Source organism: Rhinoraja longicauda, chromosome 18, assembly GCF_053455715.1.
Source record: "Rhinoraja longicauda isolate Sanriku21f chromosome 18, sRhiLon1.1, whole genome shotgun sequence".
NCBI classification, from domain to species: Eukaryota; Metazoa; Chordata; class Chondrichthyes; order Rajiformes; family Arhynchobatidae; genus Rhinoraja; species Rhinoraja longicauda.
The window spans coordinates 36,908,036-36,921,900 of record NC_135970.1 but is presented as its reverse complement, the minus strand read 5'-3'; the positions used below and the strand labels follow the sequence as shown (position 1 = coordinate 36,921,900).

Genomic DNA, 13,865 nt, shown 5'->3' with positions numbered 1-13,865 from the left:
GGGAACGCGCGCGGCGCGGCGCGGCGTGGTGGGAGACGGTGGCGGGCGCGCGGGCGGAAAGTGGGGGCAGCGGCGGCGGCGGCGGCGAGGAGAGCGTGAGGATGGAGGAGTGGCCCGAGGGCGACCGTGAGGTACATACCGGGCCCGCGGGGGCGGGGGGCGGGGGTGGGGGGAAGGTGAGATACATACCGGGGAATGAGGGATGGGAGGGGACATACTGCCCACCCCCCCCCCCCCCACCCCACACACATCAGTGGTGAGGAGAGAGGGGTGGAGTGTGGACCCGGGAGGGGGTGGAGTGTGGACCCGGTGGGGGGGGGATGGGGTGGAGTGGAGTGTGGACCCGGGAGGGGGGGGGAGGGGATGGGTTGGAGTGTGGACCCGGGGGGGATGAAGGATGGGTACATACCGGCTCTTACCCCTTCCCTCCCCCCCAGGCACGAACCAGGCAGGAGTGAGGTGAGGAAGGGGGGGGAGAGTGTACAGGGAATGTGGACCTCGGCTGTGCATGATGTCAATACTGACACCCCTCCCCACTTCAGGGACGGGACTGGACCAGGAATGGGAGGGGAGGGGGAGAGCATGGAGGGGTTCGAGGAAATGTGGAGAGGAGGGGGATAGAGTGGGGAGGAAGTGGGTGGGCAGGGAAAGGGAGGGAGAGTGTATCAGGCAGCAGAGACCCTCTGGTTGATGAGGCATCTGTGGTGCAGTGAGGATGGTGATGGCATGCAGGATGAGCTGAGCATAGGTGGGGAGAGCTTGTAGATGAGGATAGGACTTGGAGAGGTGAGGTAAAGGAAGCTATCTGGAGTGTTGGTGAGAGGAAGGGACCTGGGGAGAGGGAAAGAATGAGAGATTGGCGATGAGGGGGGATACTTATGGGTCTGGGCAGAGGAGGGGGAAAGAAAGGAGCCTGGGGTGTGCAATGGAGTGTTGAGTAAGGTGCCTGGATGGGGGTGTCGTAGTGGTTGAACAAGAGGCCCGGGGAGGTAGAAAGGAAGGAAAGACCCAAGGTGCAGGTAAGATGGAAGCAATAAGGATAAGGGGGAAGTCTTTTAGGACCGAGATGAGAAAACATTTCTTCACACAGAGAGTGGTGAGTCTGTGGAATTCTCTGCCACAGAAGGTAGTTGAGGCCAGTTCATTGGGTATATTTAAGAGGGAGTTAGATGTGGCCCTTGTGGCTAAAGGGATCAGGGGGTATGGAGAGAAGGCAGGTACAGGTTACTGAGCTGGATGATCAGCCATGATCATATTGAATGGCGGTGCAGGCTCGAAGGGCCGAATGGCCTACTCCTGCACCTATTTTCTATGTTTCTAGTACAATGGCACAAACTGGTGGAGCCGCTGCCTCTCACCTAGGTTTGATCCTGACCTCGGACGCTGTCTGTGTGGAGTTTGCACATTCTCCTCGTGAAACTCATGGGCTTCCTCCGTATGCTTTGCTTTGCTCCCATATCCCAAAGATGTGTGGGTTTTTAGCTTAATCGGCATTTTTTTTTAAATGAGTGGGTAATCAGTGGGACGTAGGGCCTGTGTCCATGCTGCATCTCTAAACTAAGTAGTCGGGAGGGCAGGCTGGGTGGGGGAAGAGTAAAAGGATCCTAGTCAAGGAAGGTATGACAGTTTACCATTTCTCAAGCAGCTTGTGGTTATCTGGTTAGCAACATGTGTACTTCCTGCACTGCAGTTCCATTCTCCAGATTCTCAACCAGTTATACATACCAATAAATCGTTTACCGAATTTAAATAAAATGTATTTCCTTTTGCATATGTGCCATGTATGAGTTGACAGATTTTGAATTTGACAAAAGTAGAACATGTGTGAAAATCGAAATGAAAACTGGAAATGTTGGTAACACTCAACTGACTAAGCACGATTTGCAGATAGAGAAACAGTTTCATGTTTCAGATCAATAACTCTTAATCAGAATTTGAAAATAAGTTAGTCTTAGATTGAATGGAGGGGTAGGGATGAATGGATTGAGTGAATTTGTGGTTACATCGGTGACAGGCTATTGATTAAGTGGTTGAAAGGTTAAGGAGGAAAATTACCTACAGATAGCAAACAAAGAAATGTAATGGTATGAAATGCAGAACTGTGGGAAAGGTCCACCCCATTATGCCATGAGAGGGAAATGGAATAGAAATAGAAAGTTGCAGGGAACAGAAAGCTTACCTGTGGATTTAACCCAAATGCTCAACATAGTGGTCATCCAATCTTTGTGTGTTTATTCAGTGTAGAAGAGACCACACTGTGAGCAGCAAGTGCAGTACACTAGAATAGAGAAAAAGCAAATGAGTCACCACAGTAGATGGGATTACTGCTTAATTCCTCGGATGGTGGAGGGGAGGGGTAAAAGGACAAATGTTTCTACTCCTGCAATTGCATAAGTAAGAATTGAAAACGGGGGAATGTTACTGTAGGTGGAAGAGCTGACGAGGAACTCACGAATGCGGAGTGAAACAGAAGGGAAGACATGACTGCTGGTGGAATCGTGTTAAAATTACTTGATGACACAAAGCTGGGTGACAGTGTGAGCTGCGAGAAGGATGCTTTGAGGCTGCAGGGTGACTTGAATAGGTTGAGTGAGTGGGCAGATGCATGGCAGATACAGTATACTGTGGATAAATATGAGGTTATCCACTTTGGTGGCAAGAACAAAAACAGATAGAAAAATAGGTGCAGGAGTAGGCCATTCAGCCCTTCGAACCAGCACCACCATTCAATATGATCATGGCCGATCATCCAGAATCAGTACCCCGTTCCGGCTTTTTCCCCATATCCCTTGATTACCTTGGCCCGAAGAGCTAAATCTAACTCCCTTTTGAAAACATCCAGTGAATTGGCCTCCACTGCCTTCTGTGGCAGTGAATTCCACAGATTCACAACTCTCTGGGTGAAAATGTTTTTCCTTATCTCAGTACTAAATGGCCTACCCCTTATTCTTAAACTGTGACCCCTGGTTCTGGACTCCCCCAACATCGGGAACATTTTTCCTGCATCTAGCCTGTCCAATCCTTTAAGAATGTTATATGCTTCTATAAGATCCCCTCTCATCCATCTAAATTGCAGTGAATGCAAGCCCAGTCGACCCATTCTTTCATCATATGTCAGTCCTGCCATCCCAGGAATTAACCTGGTGAACCTATGCTGCACTCCCTCAATAGCAATAATGTCCTTCCTCCAATTAGGAGACCAAAATTGCACACAATACTCTAGGTGCCATCTCACCAGGGCCCTGCAGTAGGGCCTCCTTGCTCCTAAACTCAAATCCTCTCGCAATGAAGGCCAACATGCCATTAGCTCCCTGCTGTACCGGCATGCTTACTTTCAATGACTGATGTACAAGCACACCCAGGTCTTGTTGTACCTCCCCTTTTCCTAATCTGACAACATTCAGATAATAATCTGCCTTCCAGTTCTTGCCACGAAAGTGGATAACCTCACATTTATCCACATTATACTGCATCTGCCATGCTTGTGTCATCCACAAACTTGGAGATGGCAAGGGAAATAAATACCAGCCTAGCCCAGAATGCCAACTGAGTTGGCATGGACAAGTTGAGCTGTCAGGCCTGTCTCTTTGCTGTTTAACTCTGTAACTCTATTCAGTTTATGTTTCTAATTCAAAACCTCCAGTCCTCATTACACCCTGATGAATCTTTTCTGCACGCATTCCAGCTTAACAATATCCTTCAGTAGCTAAGCGATAAAAACTGTATACAATGCTCCAAATGTGGATTGGGCATCCCAACTCTTGTACTCAAATCCCTGACCAATAAAGCCAAGTGTGCTAAGCACCACCTCCTGTCTACCTGTGTGGCTGCTTTCAATAAGCTTTGCACTAGTACCCCTTGGTCTTTTTATTTTACAACTCCAGGAACTTGCTATTTTCTGTGTAAGTGCTGTCCTGGTTCAATTTGCATTAATGCAACACTTCACACGTATCCAACTTAAATTCCATTAGCCATTCCTTGGACCACTTGCCCATTTAATCTGGATCCTTTTATAATCTTAGATAACCAAACCATGCCACAACATTCTCACCAAATCGTTAATGTAGATGATGAATAAATGGACCAAGTTCAGACCCCTGTGGCACACGATGCCCCAATATGAAAAACAACCTTTCACTACCACTCTCTAACTCCTTCCATCAAGCAGATTTTGCATTGAGTTGACCAACTCGCCCTGCATCTAATACGATCTAACCTCATCTACAAAAAAGACAGCTATAGCTTGGGTCCATTGTTGATCTGGATAACATGAGTAGAAGAAATTGTTCAATATGAGAACGACTGTAAGCAGATAAATAAGTGTGATGATGGTGAACTGTTGAACCTTTACTCAGGAAAGAAGCAGTACAAACTTCAGTCTGCAGGTATGACCCTTAATTTCCTGTTGCTTGACACTTTAATAATCAATCTTCCACTCTGATCTGCCAGTGGCCTTCTACAGTTTCATAAGAGTCTCATTGTGAGTTTGAGCAAGAGGATCTCATCTTCACTCTTGACTCGTTTCACCTTCCCAGATTCAATATCAAATTCATCAATGCCTTTTTTGTGCTTGTATCTGTACAGGTCAGTTTTGCTGTAAGTCATCCTACTAATGTTGGCTGTTTCTCTCCTTCAACGAGCATTGAGTGACATGTTGGATTTTTCCTACAGCTTTTCATTTCACGATTTTCAATACTTTGTACACGGTTGTTTTCTCTCTTACCAGCCTGATTAACCTGTTAAGTAGGTAATCAATTATAACTTAGCCCCATGGCAACTGTAGCTTCACCATGTTAGAGATAATTCCTTTGTCCTCTCCATCCTACTTTCTCTCTGCAATTTAAAGTTAATTATTTTTCTTATTCCCCTGTTTTGACGAAGTCTTCAAGCTGGAATTTTAACTTTTGTTTCGCCAGATACTTCCTGATCTGCTCCATGGTTTCAATATTTGAATTAGCTTTAGATTTAGACATTTTAACTTGATTGATTTGATTAGTATTGATATATGTATTATCTATTGTGAAGAAGATAATATATTATTGCCTTCCATCACAGTGCGCTGTGGTGGATGGTTATGTTAATTTTTATGTAGTTGTGTGTCTTGCTGCTTTTTTGGTATGATTGTATGGCAAATTAAATTCCTGGTACACCGATGAGCCAAAACCTTATGACCACTGACAGGTGAAGTGAATAACATTGATTATCTTGTTACAATGGCACCTGTCAAGGGGTGGGATATATGAGGCAGCAAGTGAACTGTCAGTTATTAAGGTTGATGTGTTGGATGCAGGAGAAATGGGCAGGAGTAAAGACCTGAGCGACTTAGACAAGGGCCAAATTGTTATGGCCAGATGACTGGGTCAGAGCATCTCTGAAACGGCAAGGCTTGTGGGGTGCTCCCGGTCAGCAGTGGTGAGTACCTACCAAAAGTGGTCCGAGGAGGGACAAACCACAAATCGGCGCCAGGGTGTTGGGCGCCCAAGGCTTAACAATGCGCGAGGGCAACGAAGGCTATCCCGTCTGATCCAAACCGACTGCAGGTCTACTGTGGCACAAGTCACAGAAAATTTTAATGGTGGTCACGGGAGGAATGTGCCACAATACACAGTGCATTGCACCCTGCTGCGTATGGGGCTGCGTAGCCGCAGACCGGTCAGAGTGCCCATGATGACCCCTGTTCACCGTCGAAAGCGCCTACATTGGGCACGTGAGCATCGGAACTGGACCTTGGAGCAGTGGAAGAAGGTCACCTGGGGAAGTGATGGCACCAGGATGCACTGTGGGAAGACGACAAGCCGGTGGAGGGAGTGATGCTCTGGGCAATGTTCTGCTGGGAAACCCTTGGTCCGGCCATTCATATGGAAATCAATTTGACACATGTCACCTACCTAAATAAACATCATTGCAGACCAGGTACACCCCTTCATGGCAATGGTTTTCCCTGATGGCAGTGGCCTCTTTCAGCAGGATAATGCGCCCTGCCACACTGCACACTTTGTTCGGGAATGGATTGAGGAGCATGATGAAGTGTTCACAGTGTTGCCCTGGCCTCAATTCTTCAGTTCTCAATCCAATTGAGCATCTGTGGATGTACTGGATCGACAAGTCTGATCTATGGCGGCACCACCTTGCAACTTACAGGACTTGAAGGATCTGCTGCTAATGTTTTGGTGCCAGATACCACAGGACACCTTCAGGGGTCTTGTTGAGTCCATGCTTCAGTAGGGCGGTGCTGTTTTGGCGGCACACGGAGGACCAACAGCACATTAGGCAGGTGGCCATAATGTTTTGGCTCATCTGTGTATGTTCTTACATATAGTATAAGAAAATAACTGCAGATGCTGGTACAAATCGATTTATTCACAAAATGCTGGAGTAACTCAGCAGGTCAGGCAGCATCTCGGAAGAGAAGGAATGGGTGACGTTTCGGGTCGAGACCCTTCTTCAGACTCTTGCATACGTGGCTAATAAATTCTTTGTATCTTGTGTCTATCTGGACTCGAGTGTATGGATACTGCCTGGGAGGCCAATGCTCTAATTATAGTACCAGATTAATTACACTGCTGGCTCAGGTTGCAATAATGGATAACCATGTCTGTGATGGTTGAATAGAACAAATATGTGTTATTTTAATGACATTATTTTTTGGTGCACATTGTATCTGTTATTTAATTATTAGTTCTTCCAGTAACTGCATTTGCACGCTTGTATATATTTTTTGTTTTGATTTCCTTGCTTTAGAAAATGTATCTGCTGAGAAGAGAAAATTAATGCAAGTGAGATCTGATGAAATCTCATTGACCTAAAGTGTTTACTCTGTTTCTCTCTCCACTGACACCCCTCCCATTTCCGAATTTGGCGGAAAGTTTCCGCTTTCTTATTTCATTTCTGCCATTCCGATTTCGCCTCACATTTTTCCGCAAAACATTCGGTAATTGCAATTTGTCAATTAGGGCACTAGGGGTTCCACGGGAAATCCCCCACACCCTGGAAGTCTCCCTGAAAATGTGGCACCTAGGCTGAGCAAGGCAGCGAATCTCGACCTCATCGGGACTTCCATGGCCAATTTGGCCGCTAGAGGTTCCGCGAGAAATCCCCCGCAACCTGAAAGTCTCCCCGAAAATGTGGCGCCCAGGCTGGGCAAGGCAGCCAATCTCGACCTCATCGGGACGTCTATGGCCGATCGGTGGGTTGAATTTGCAACCTGCGGCTGGGGCTCTGGAACTCCAGCCCAACCTGAACCGGCACATTTATCCCCAGAGCCGACTTCCTTGGCCAGCTGGATAAACCAGCAAAGCTCTGGAACCAAGAGTGCCAGAAAATTAGTGGTGGAACTGGAATGAGTAAATATTAAATTTAAGTGCAAGATTATATAACTATATTAATTAATTAAGACCGGATTAAAATATAAAACACAGCAGAAAAGCCAATTACCACCTTTTTGGGCTGATTATCAATTAATGTGAGAATTTACTTCAACAAGTACTTCCGAATGCTTAGTCGAGTCGCATATATCAACTCTTTCTTCATAACGTAGTCATACATCTTATGACCATTGTTCTTTTATTCAATACCAAGAGAATTGGGATGTGTAAGGAAAAAGCAAAATAGAGAGAGCAAAACAAAACAATTTTTTCTTTGTGTTGCAAAAAGTATCTCTGTTCAATAACCTTCCTATAAATAGCAGAATATACTCATGATAGGCCTGACATTGTACACGTAGTCCAAGAACTACAGACTGTTGGAAATAATAGTCGTTTTTCACACATGAATGTAGCGTAGCGCATTTGGCGTGCATACCCTTTTTTTTGCTGAAAAGTTGCATTACGCGCCATATTATGAATTTTGATGTAAAATTCTAAATTTTGGACCTCAAAATTATGAATTTGTAAAATCAAGTGTTGGGAGGTCTGGTCTGATACTGCAGGAACCTGCTGAGTATTTCCAGGGTTTACTCTTTTTATTAAGGAAGAAATTTATGTTGAGTATTCTGGGAATTTGAAATAGGAGGAGAAAGAGTTTGACAATTCTCAAAAAACTTTCAGCCAGTACTTTACGCAGCCTTTCTCTTCCATTTTGTAATGCAAACAATACTTCGGTTCCCTACGACTGCAATATTGCGGCCAGCAGTATCAGTTGTTTTCATGCTGCTCTAAGATAAATTTTTACCTGTTACTTCATTGTCTCATTTAGTGTAACTAAACTATTGTTTTTCTACAGTGTCAACTCAATTGTCCTCATGGATATCATGGAGCTCAAAAGCACCCGGAACAATATAACAACCCGAGTCCAGAGAAACATCACAGTGATCATGCCTTCATGGAAGATTATAGTAATTGGGACATTGTAAGAGCCACACAGTAAGTTCCAGTGGGTATTTGCTATAAACCGGAATGTAAATGTCAACTCTTGAGATTATCTGGGCTGCAAAGTTCTTGCAATTACTTGAAATACAAGAAATGGCAGATGCTGGTTTATACCAAAGATGGACACAAAATGCTGGAGTAACTCAGGCAGCATCTCCAGAGAAAATGGTAATAAAAGATCACCTTTCCATTTTCACCCTGAGATGCTGCTTGACCCGCTGAGTTACTTCAACATTTTGTGTCTATCTCTTGTAATTACTTTCCTTCTTAAAAAAAAAAATGAAACCCGTGAATGCTTTTGTGTGTCTCGGCTTATGCAAGCAGAAAATGGCAAATATAGAAGATCTTCCATCTTTGTTGAATGTCGTTTGAAACTGGATAACGTGATGTAATGAACAAGAGGGTTTACATGATCTGAGAAATTGCAAAATGTCATTTGTGCAATAGCATCAAGCCTGATGTTGGGGAAAACTACAAATCCAATAAAAGCATAATTTTTATATTAATGAGGGGTGCTGTTTCATTGAATTCTATTGGCATGAGGTGTTATAATTTGATATATTTTTGCTCTACCAGCTACAGATCAAGGGAAGGGTACAAAATATATTTTAAATGTGATAGCTTTAGAATGTATGGCTTGTCATTCTTGGTAATGTTTACTTCTATTCTGAAACACCAAGGGCTGCTCGGGATTTTAGTTTTGGATTTGGATTCTCATGGTCTAGCTTTACCTCCACTTTTTTCCAAGATTGCATTTTACACTTGCAGATATGGAATAGTAGACAGATGTAAAGAGCTGATCGAAGCTGGTTATGATGTCCGACTGCCTGACAAAGAAAATGTGGCATTGCTTCACTGGGCAGCTATCAATAACCGAACAGAGCTTGTCGGGTAAGATCTCTGCAGAGGATGCTTTTATTATTTTTGTACTCTTAAATTATATAATAATACACCAAAAAAATTAACATTGCCAATGTTCATATATTGTACTAAATTCACCCATCTCCATCTACAGCTACTATATTTCGAAAGGTGCAATTGTGGATCAGCTGGGTGGAGATTTAAATTCTACTGCTCTTCACTGGGCAACCAGGTAGAGTTCCAGAAATATTTAATATTTGAACGTATGCTTCAAAAATGTATTGTAAAGTACATGTAAGTACCAAATATACGTCGGAAAAAATTATTTCTGTCACCTGACCTCTCACCTCAACATTTTGATTGAATTCATTTTAGAATTCATCTATCTTCCAACTTTGAGCATAGAGTATAAATGTTAGTGTTGAGAGGGAATTGGACAGATAATCGGTGAAGAAAAATTTGCAAAACTGAGATGGAGAGCCAGTCTGAACATGATGGGCACACTGTCCTCTGCTGTAACTTATCAATGATTCTCTGAATTTGGAATACTGATGCAAATAATAATCTTTTGACAGTAAACATCTTAATTTGCTGACTATTTCTTAAATTTTGACTGCAAGTATTTAAAAATGTTTCAACCTAATCAACAGTACTTGTATTTTGTACAATGTAATCATAGGAATTGGAAATTGAGTTCCTTTTGTTAATGAAATTATTCTTAATATTGATTAAGATTTCCATATCTCCTTCTTGTTACAAAAAATAAATGAGGGGATTACGTTTCTTTCTTTTTCAAAATCACAAATATAAAGTTGTAAAGTAATACAGCAGGAAACATGCCTTTTGGGCCAACTCGTCCATATTAACCAAGATGCCCAAATAAACTAATTCCATCTGCTCACATTTGACTTGTATCCCTCTTAACCTTTCCTATCCATGTACCTATCCAAATGTCTTTTAAATGTTGCTGTTGTTGCACATGGCTCAACCACTTAATCTGGCAGTTCATTCCAGATATGAACAACCTGTGTGGGGAAATAAATTGCACCTCGGGTCCCTCTTTACATACCTTCCCCTCAAACAACACCCTCTAGTTTTTCATTCATCTGACCTCAGAAAAAATACTGTGTGCATTCTCCTTCTCTATCTACCCCTCATGGTTTTGTACAGTGTTCTATGCTGTAGTCTTGGTTGCACATAACCCTGAGATTTGTTTCTGGAGTACCATGACAGTGCTTTTGTACCAATTTAGTTTAGTTTAGAGATACAGCATGGAAACAGGCCCTTTGTCCCACCGAATCCGCACCAACCAGCGATCTCCGCACATTAACACTATCCTACACAATCGAGACAATTTACACTTATACCAAGCCAATTAACCTACAAACTTGTACGTCTTCGGAGTGTGAAAGGAAACCGAAGATCTCAGAGAAAACCCACACGGTCACGGGGAGAACGTGCACACTCCGCACAGACAGCTCCCATAGTCGGGATCGAACCTGGGTCTCCGGCGCTGCAAGTGCTGTGAGCGGCAACTCTCCCGCTACGCTACTGTGCCGCCATTTCATGTTTTATTTTTTCCAACTTCGCTTATTGAACAGTGGAGGGATTTATCGATCATTTTGCTTTGAACGGGACTCTCCAATAAACGTTATAAACTTGAATTTATAAAGCTTATTGGAGAGTACTGTCCTGAAAACCTGAAGAAGGGTCTCGACCCGAAAAGTCACCCATACCTTCTCTCCAGAGATGCTGCCTGTCCCGCTGAGTTACTGAGCATTTTTTGTCTACCTTTGAATTCCTTTGGCATCACTAACCCATTCAGCACTGAAGAAGCAAACTTAAATTTCCACAAAAAAAAATCTAATCTAAAATGGTGCAACTGTGCTTCAGTTTGAGATGGTGGGAGTGAGAAGTGAGAGCTCAAACAGGATATTCTAAATAAAGGAAATGTGGTTTCTGCCACAACGTAAACTGCAGCTCGAAGTTGCATTCGCATTCAAATCACAATGTTAAAAACATACAACGTGTCGGAGGATCTATAATATATAAAATTTAACCTTTTTCCAGTTAACATAAAATACTGAACTGTTTGCCAGCTGAAAAATCAATAGGTTAAAGTGGATTTTTAAAATCAATATTCAAGTCCTTTTGTTTTATTTCAGACAAGGCCACTTGTCTATGGTGGTGCTGCTGATGAAGTATGGCGCAGATCCCTCCCTAGTCGATAGGGAAGGATTCACATGTCTTCACCTTGCAGTTCAATTCCAGCAAATGGCAATCATTGCTTACCTTGTAGCCAAGGGTCAGGTATGTTCAGTTTGTCCTTTTTTCAAATCAATACCTTTCATTATTTCAGTAGGAAAGGTATTGAGTTGATATTCATGCTCTTCCTCAAGTTAATGTGCTTTGGTGCACATATGCAGTTATGAAATGTGGTCTGTTCCCACCCAGCCTCTGTAATATTTCAGACATAGAAGTATGAGACATGAGGACTGAAAGTATTGTTGTGAGATGGAATTTCTCAAACCTCAAAAGCTGCAGAACTTCTTCAGTCTGAAGAAGGGTCACGACCCGAAACGTCACCCATTCCTTCTCTCCAGAGATGCTGCCTGTCCCGCTGAGTTATTCCGGCATTTTGTGTCTACCTTCGATTTAAACTAGTATCTGCAGTTCTTTCCTACACATAGCTAAGGTTCACAGACTGAACTTTGTTTTGTACTGGGTTGTCATCCATTGATTACTTTGTGAAGAGTCCAGAAGTTAATTGTCAAATTTAACTTCATCTTAGACGGTATGTTCAGACTAACATAGTCTTTCTCTACTTTCCTGTAAAGGAGGATGACCCATTTTTGAAATTTATAGGGCAGGACATGGCACGACTCCATTGAAATTTACAGGACAGAGCAGGGCTAATTGAATACATATAATAACTACTTCTTGATTGCCTTAAAATCAAACATTAGTTTTTAAAAATTAGACATGACAATTCCCAGCAACCATCAGGCTATTGAATGCTGCAAACTCCAACTAAACTCCCAACTACAAATTGCCTTGAATGCACCAGAGACTTTGGCCTTTTTTTACACTATTGTTTTATTAATTGAATGTTTCTGTTTGTTTATATTATCTATTGAGTACTGTGTTTATAAACCTGTTGTGCTGCTGCATGTAAGAATTTCAATGTTCCCTTTCCGTACATATGGCGAGAAACCACTCTTGACTCTTGAGATGTTTTCTGTTGTTTAAGGATGTGGATGCTGCTGACGTGAACGGACAGACACCGTTAATGCTTGCAACTTCCAAAATAATAGGGTAAGTGCAGAATGTTTATGGCATGTCTTTGCATGTGTACAGTGGTACATTTAACCAGCCCTACAGTTGTTACGTTCTCTTTCATCCAGGTCCGAGCCTACCAGGTTTCTCATAAAATTAAATGCTTCAATAAATGCCGTTGACAAATTACACAAGAATACACCTCTACACTGGGCAGTAATGTCGGGAAATGTGGCAGCAGTGAATGGGCTGCTGACTGCTGGTGCAAATGTTGAAGTTAAAAATGCAATGGTGAGTACGGTAGCGCAGCGGTAGAGTTGCTGCTTTACAGCGAATGCAGCGCCGGAGACTCAGGTTCGATCCTGACTACGGGTGCTGCACTGTAAGGAGTTTGTTCGTTCTCCCCGTGACCTGCGTGGGTTTTCTCCGAGATCTTCGGTTTCCTCCCACACTCCAAAGACGTACAGGTATGTAGGTTAATTGGCTGGGTAAAATGTAAAAATTGTCCCTAGTGGGTGTAGGATAGTGTTAATGTGCGGGGATCGCTGGGCGGCACGGACTTGGTGGGCCGAAAAGGCCTGTTTCCGGCTGTATATATATGATATGATATGATATGATATGATATGATATGATGATACCTAGCTCTTCTGTGTAATTTTCATCAAGATGCATTTAAGTCGGTCACATTCATCTGAGTTTTGTTGTAATTAAGCTTTCCTAGTTGCCTAGTTGTGAATGCACAGATCACTGATGAGTTCTAGATTTTTTTGGGGGGGATTTAGAGATACAGCGCAGAAACAGGCCCTTCAGCCCACCGGGTCCGCGCCGCCCAGCGATCCCCACACACTAACACTATCCTACACCCACTAGGGACAATTTTTACATGTGCCCAGCCAATTAACCTACATACCTGTACGTCTTTGGAGTGTGGGAGGAAACCGAAGATCTCGGAGAAAACCCACGCAGGTCACGGGGAGAACGTACAAACTCCGTACAGACGGCGCCCATAGCCGGGATAGAACTTGAGTCTCTGGCGCTGCACTCTGGCACTGGGGGGCTGGTGCAATTTATTCCTTGAGCCTGCTAAACCATTCAATAAGATCATGATCAATCCAATGTTGTTTTCAGGACAATTTTCCTGCTCCCATCCATTACCTGCTGTTTCCTTTGCAGTTTAAATGTCTACCCGTCTTAACCGTGAATACATTAAATGGCTGTGGATCTGGAGTAAAGAATTCTAAAAAATAATTATCTTGAGACATGAAATTCTTCCTCAACTCCACCTTAAATAGATGAACCTTTATTCGGAAGCAACAAATAATCGAGGAACTCAGTGAGTCGAGCAACATCTGTGGATAGAAA

The 13,865-nt window shown here is 43.2% G+C and overlaps 1 protein-coding gene across 1 annotated transcript in view; it reads left to right on the top strand.

Moving 5' to 3' along the window:
* The first annotated feature begins 35 nt into the window (after window positions 1-35).
* Window positions 36-13,865, top strand: part of zdhhc13 (zDHHC palmitoyltransferase 13) — a 35,637-nt gene continuing 21,807 nt past the window's right edge. Inside the window, exons 1-7 of the mRNA XM_078415519.1 lie at window positions 36-131; window positions 8,221-8,360; window positions 9,135-9,257; window positions 9,382-9,459; window positions 11,393-11,537; window positions 12,478-12,542; window positions 12,632-12,794. Coding sequence (XP_078271645.1) covers window positions 102-131; window positions 8,221-8,360; window positions 9,135-9,257; window positions 9,382-9,459; window positions 11,393-11,537; window positions 12,478-12,542; window positions 12,632-12,794 — 744 coding nt within the window. The 5' untranslated portion in view covers window positions 36-101. The remainder of the gene's footprint in view (window positions 132-8,220; window positions 8,361-9,134; window positions 9,258-9,381; window positions 9,460-11,392; window positions 11,538-12,477; window positions 12,543-12,631; window positions 12,795-13,865) is intronic.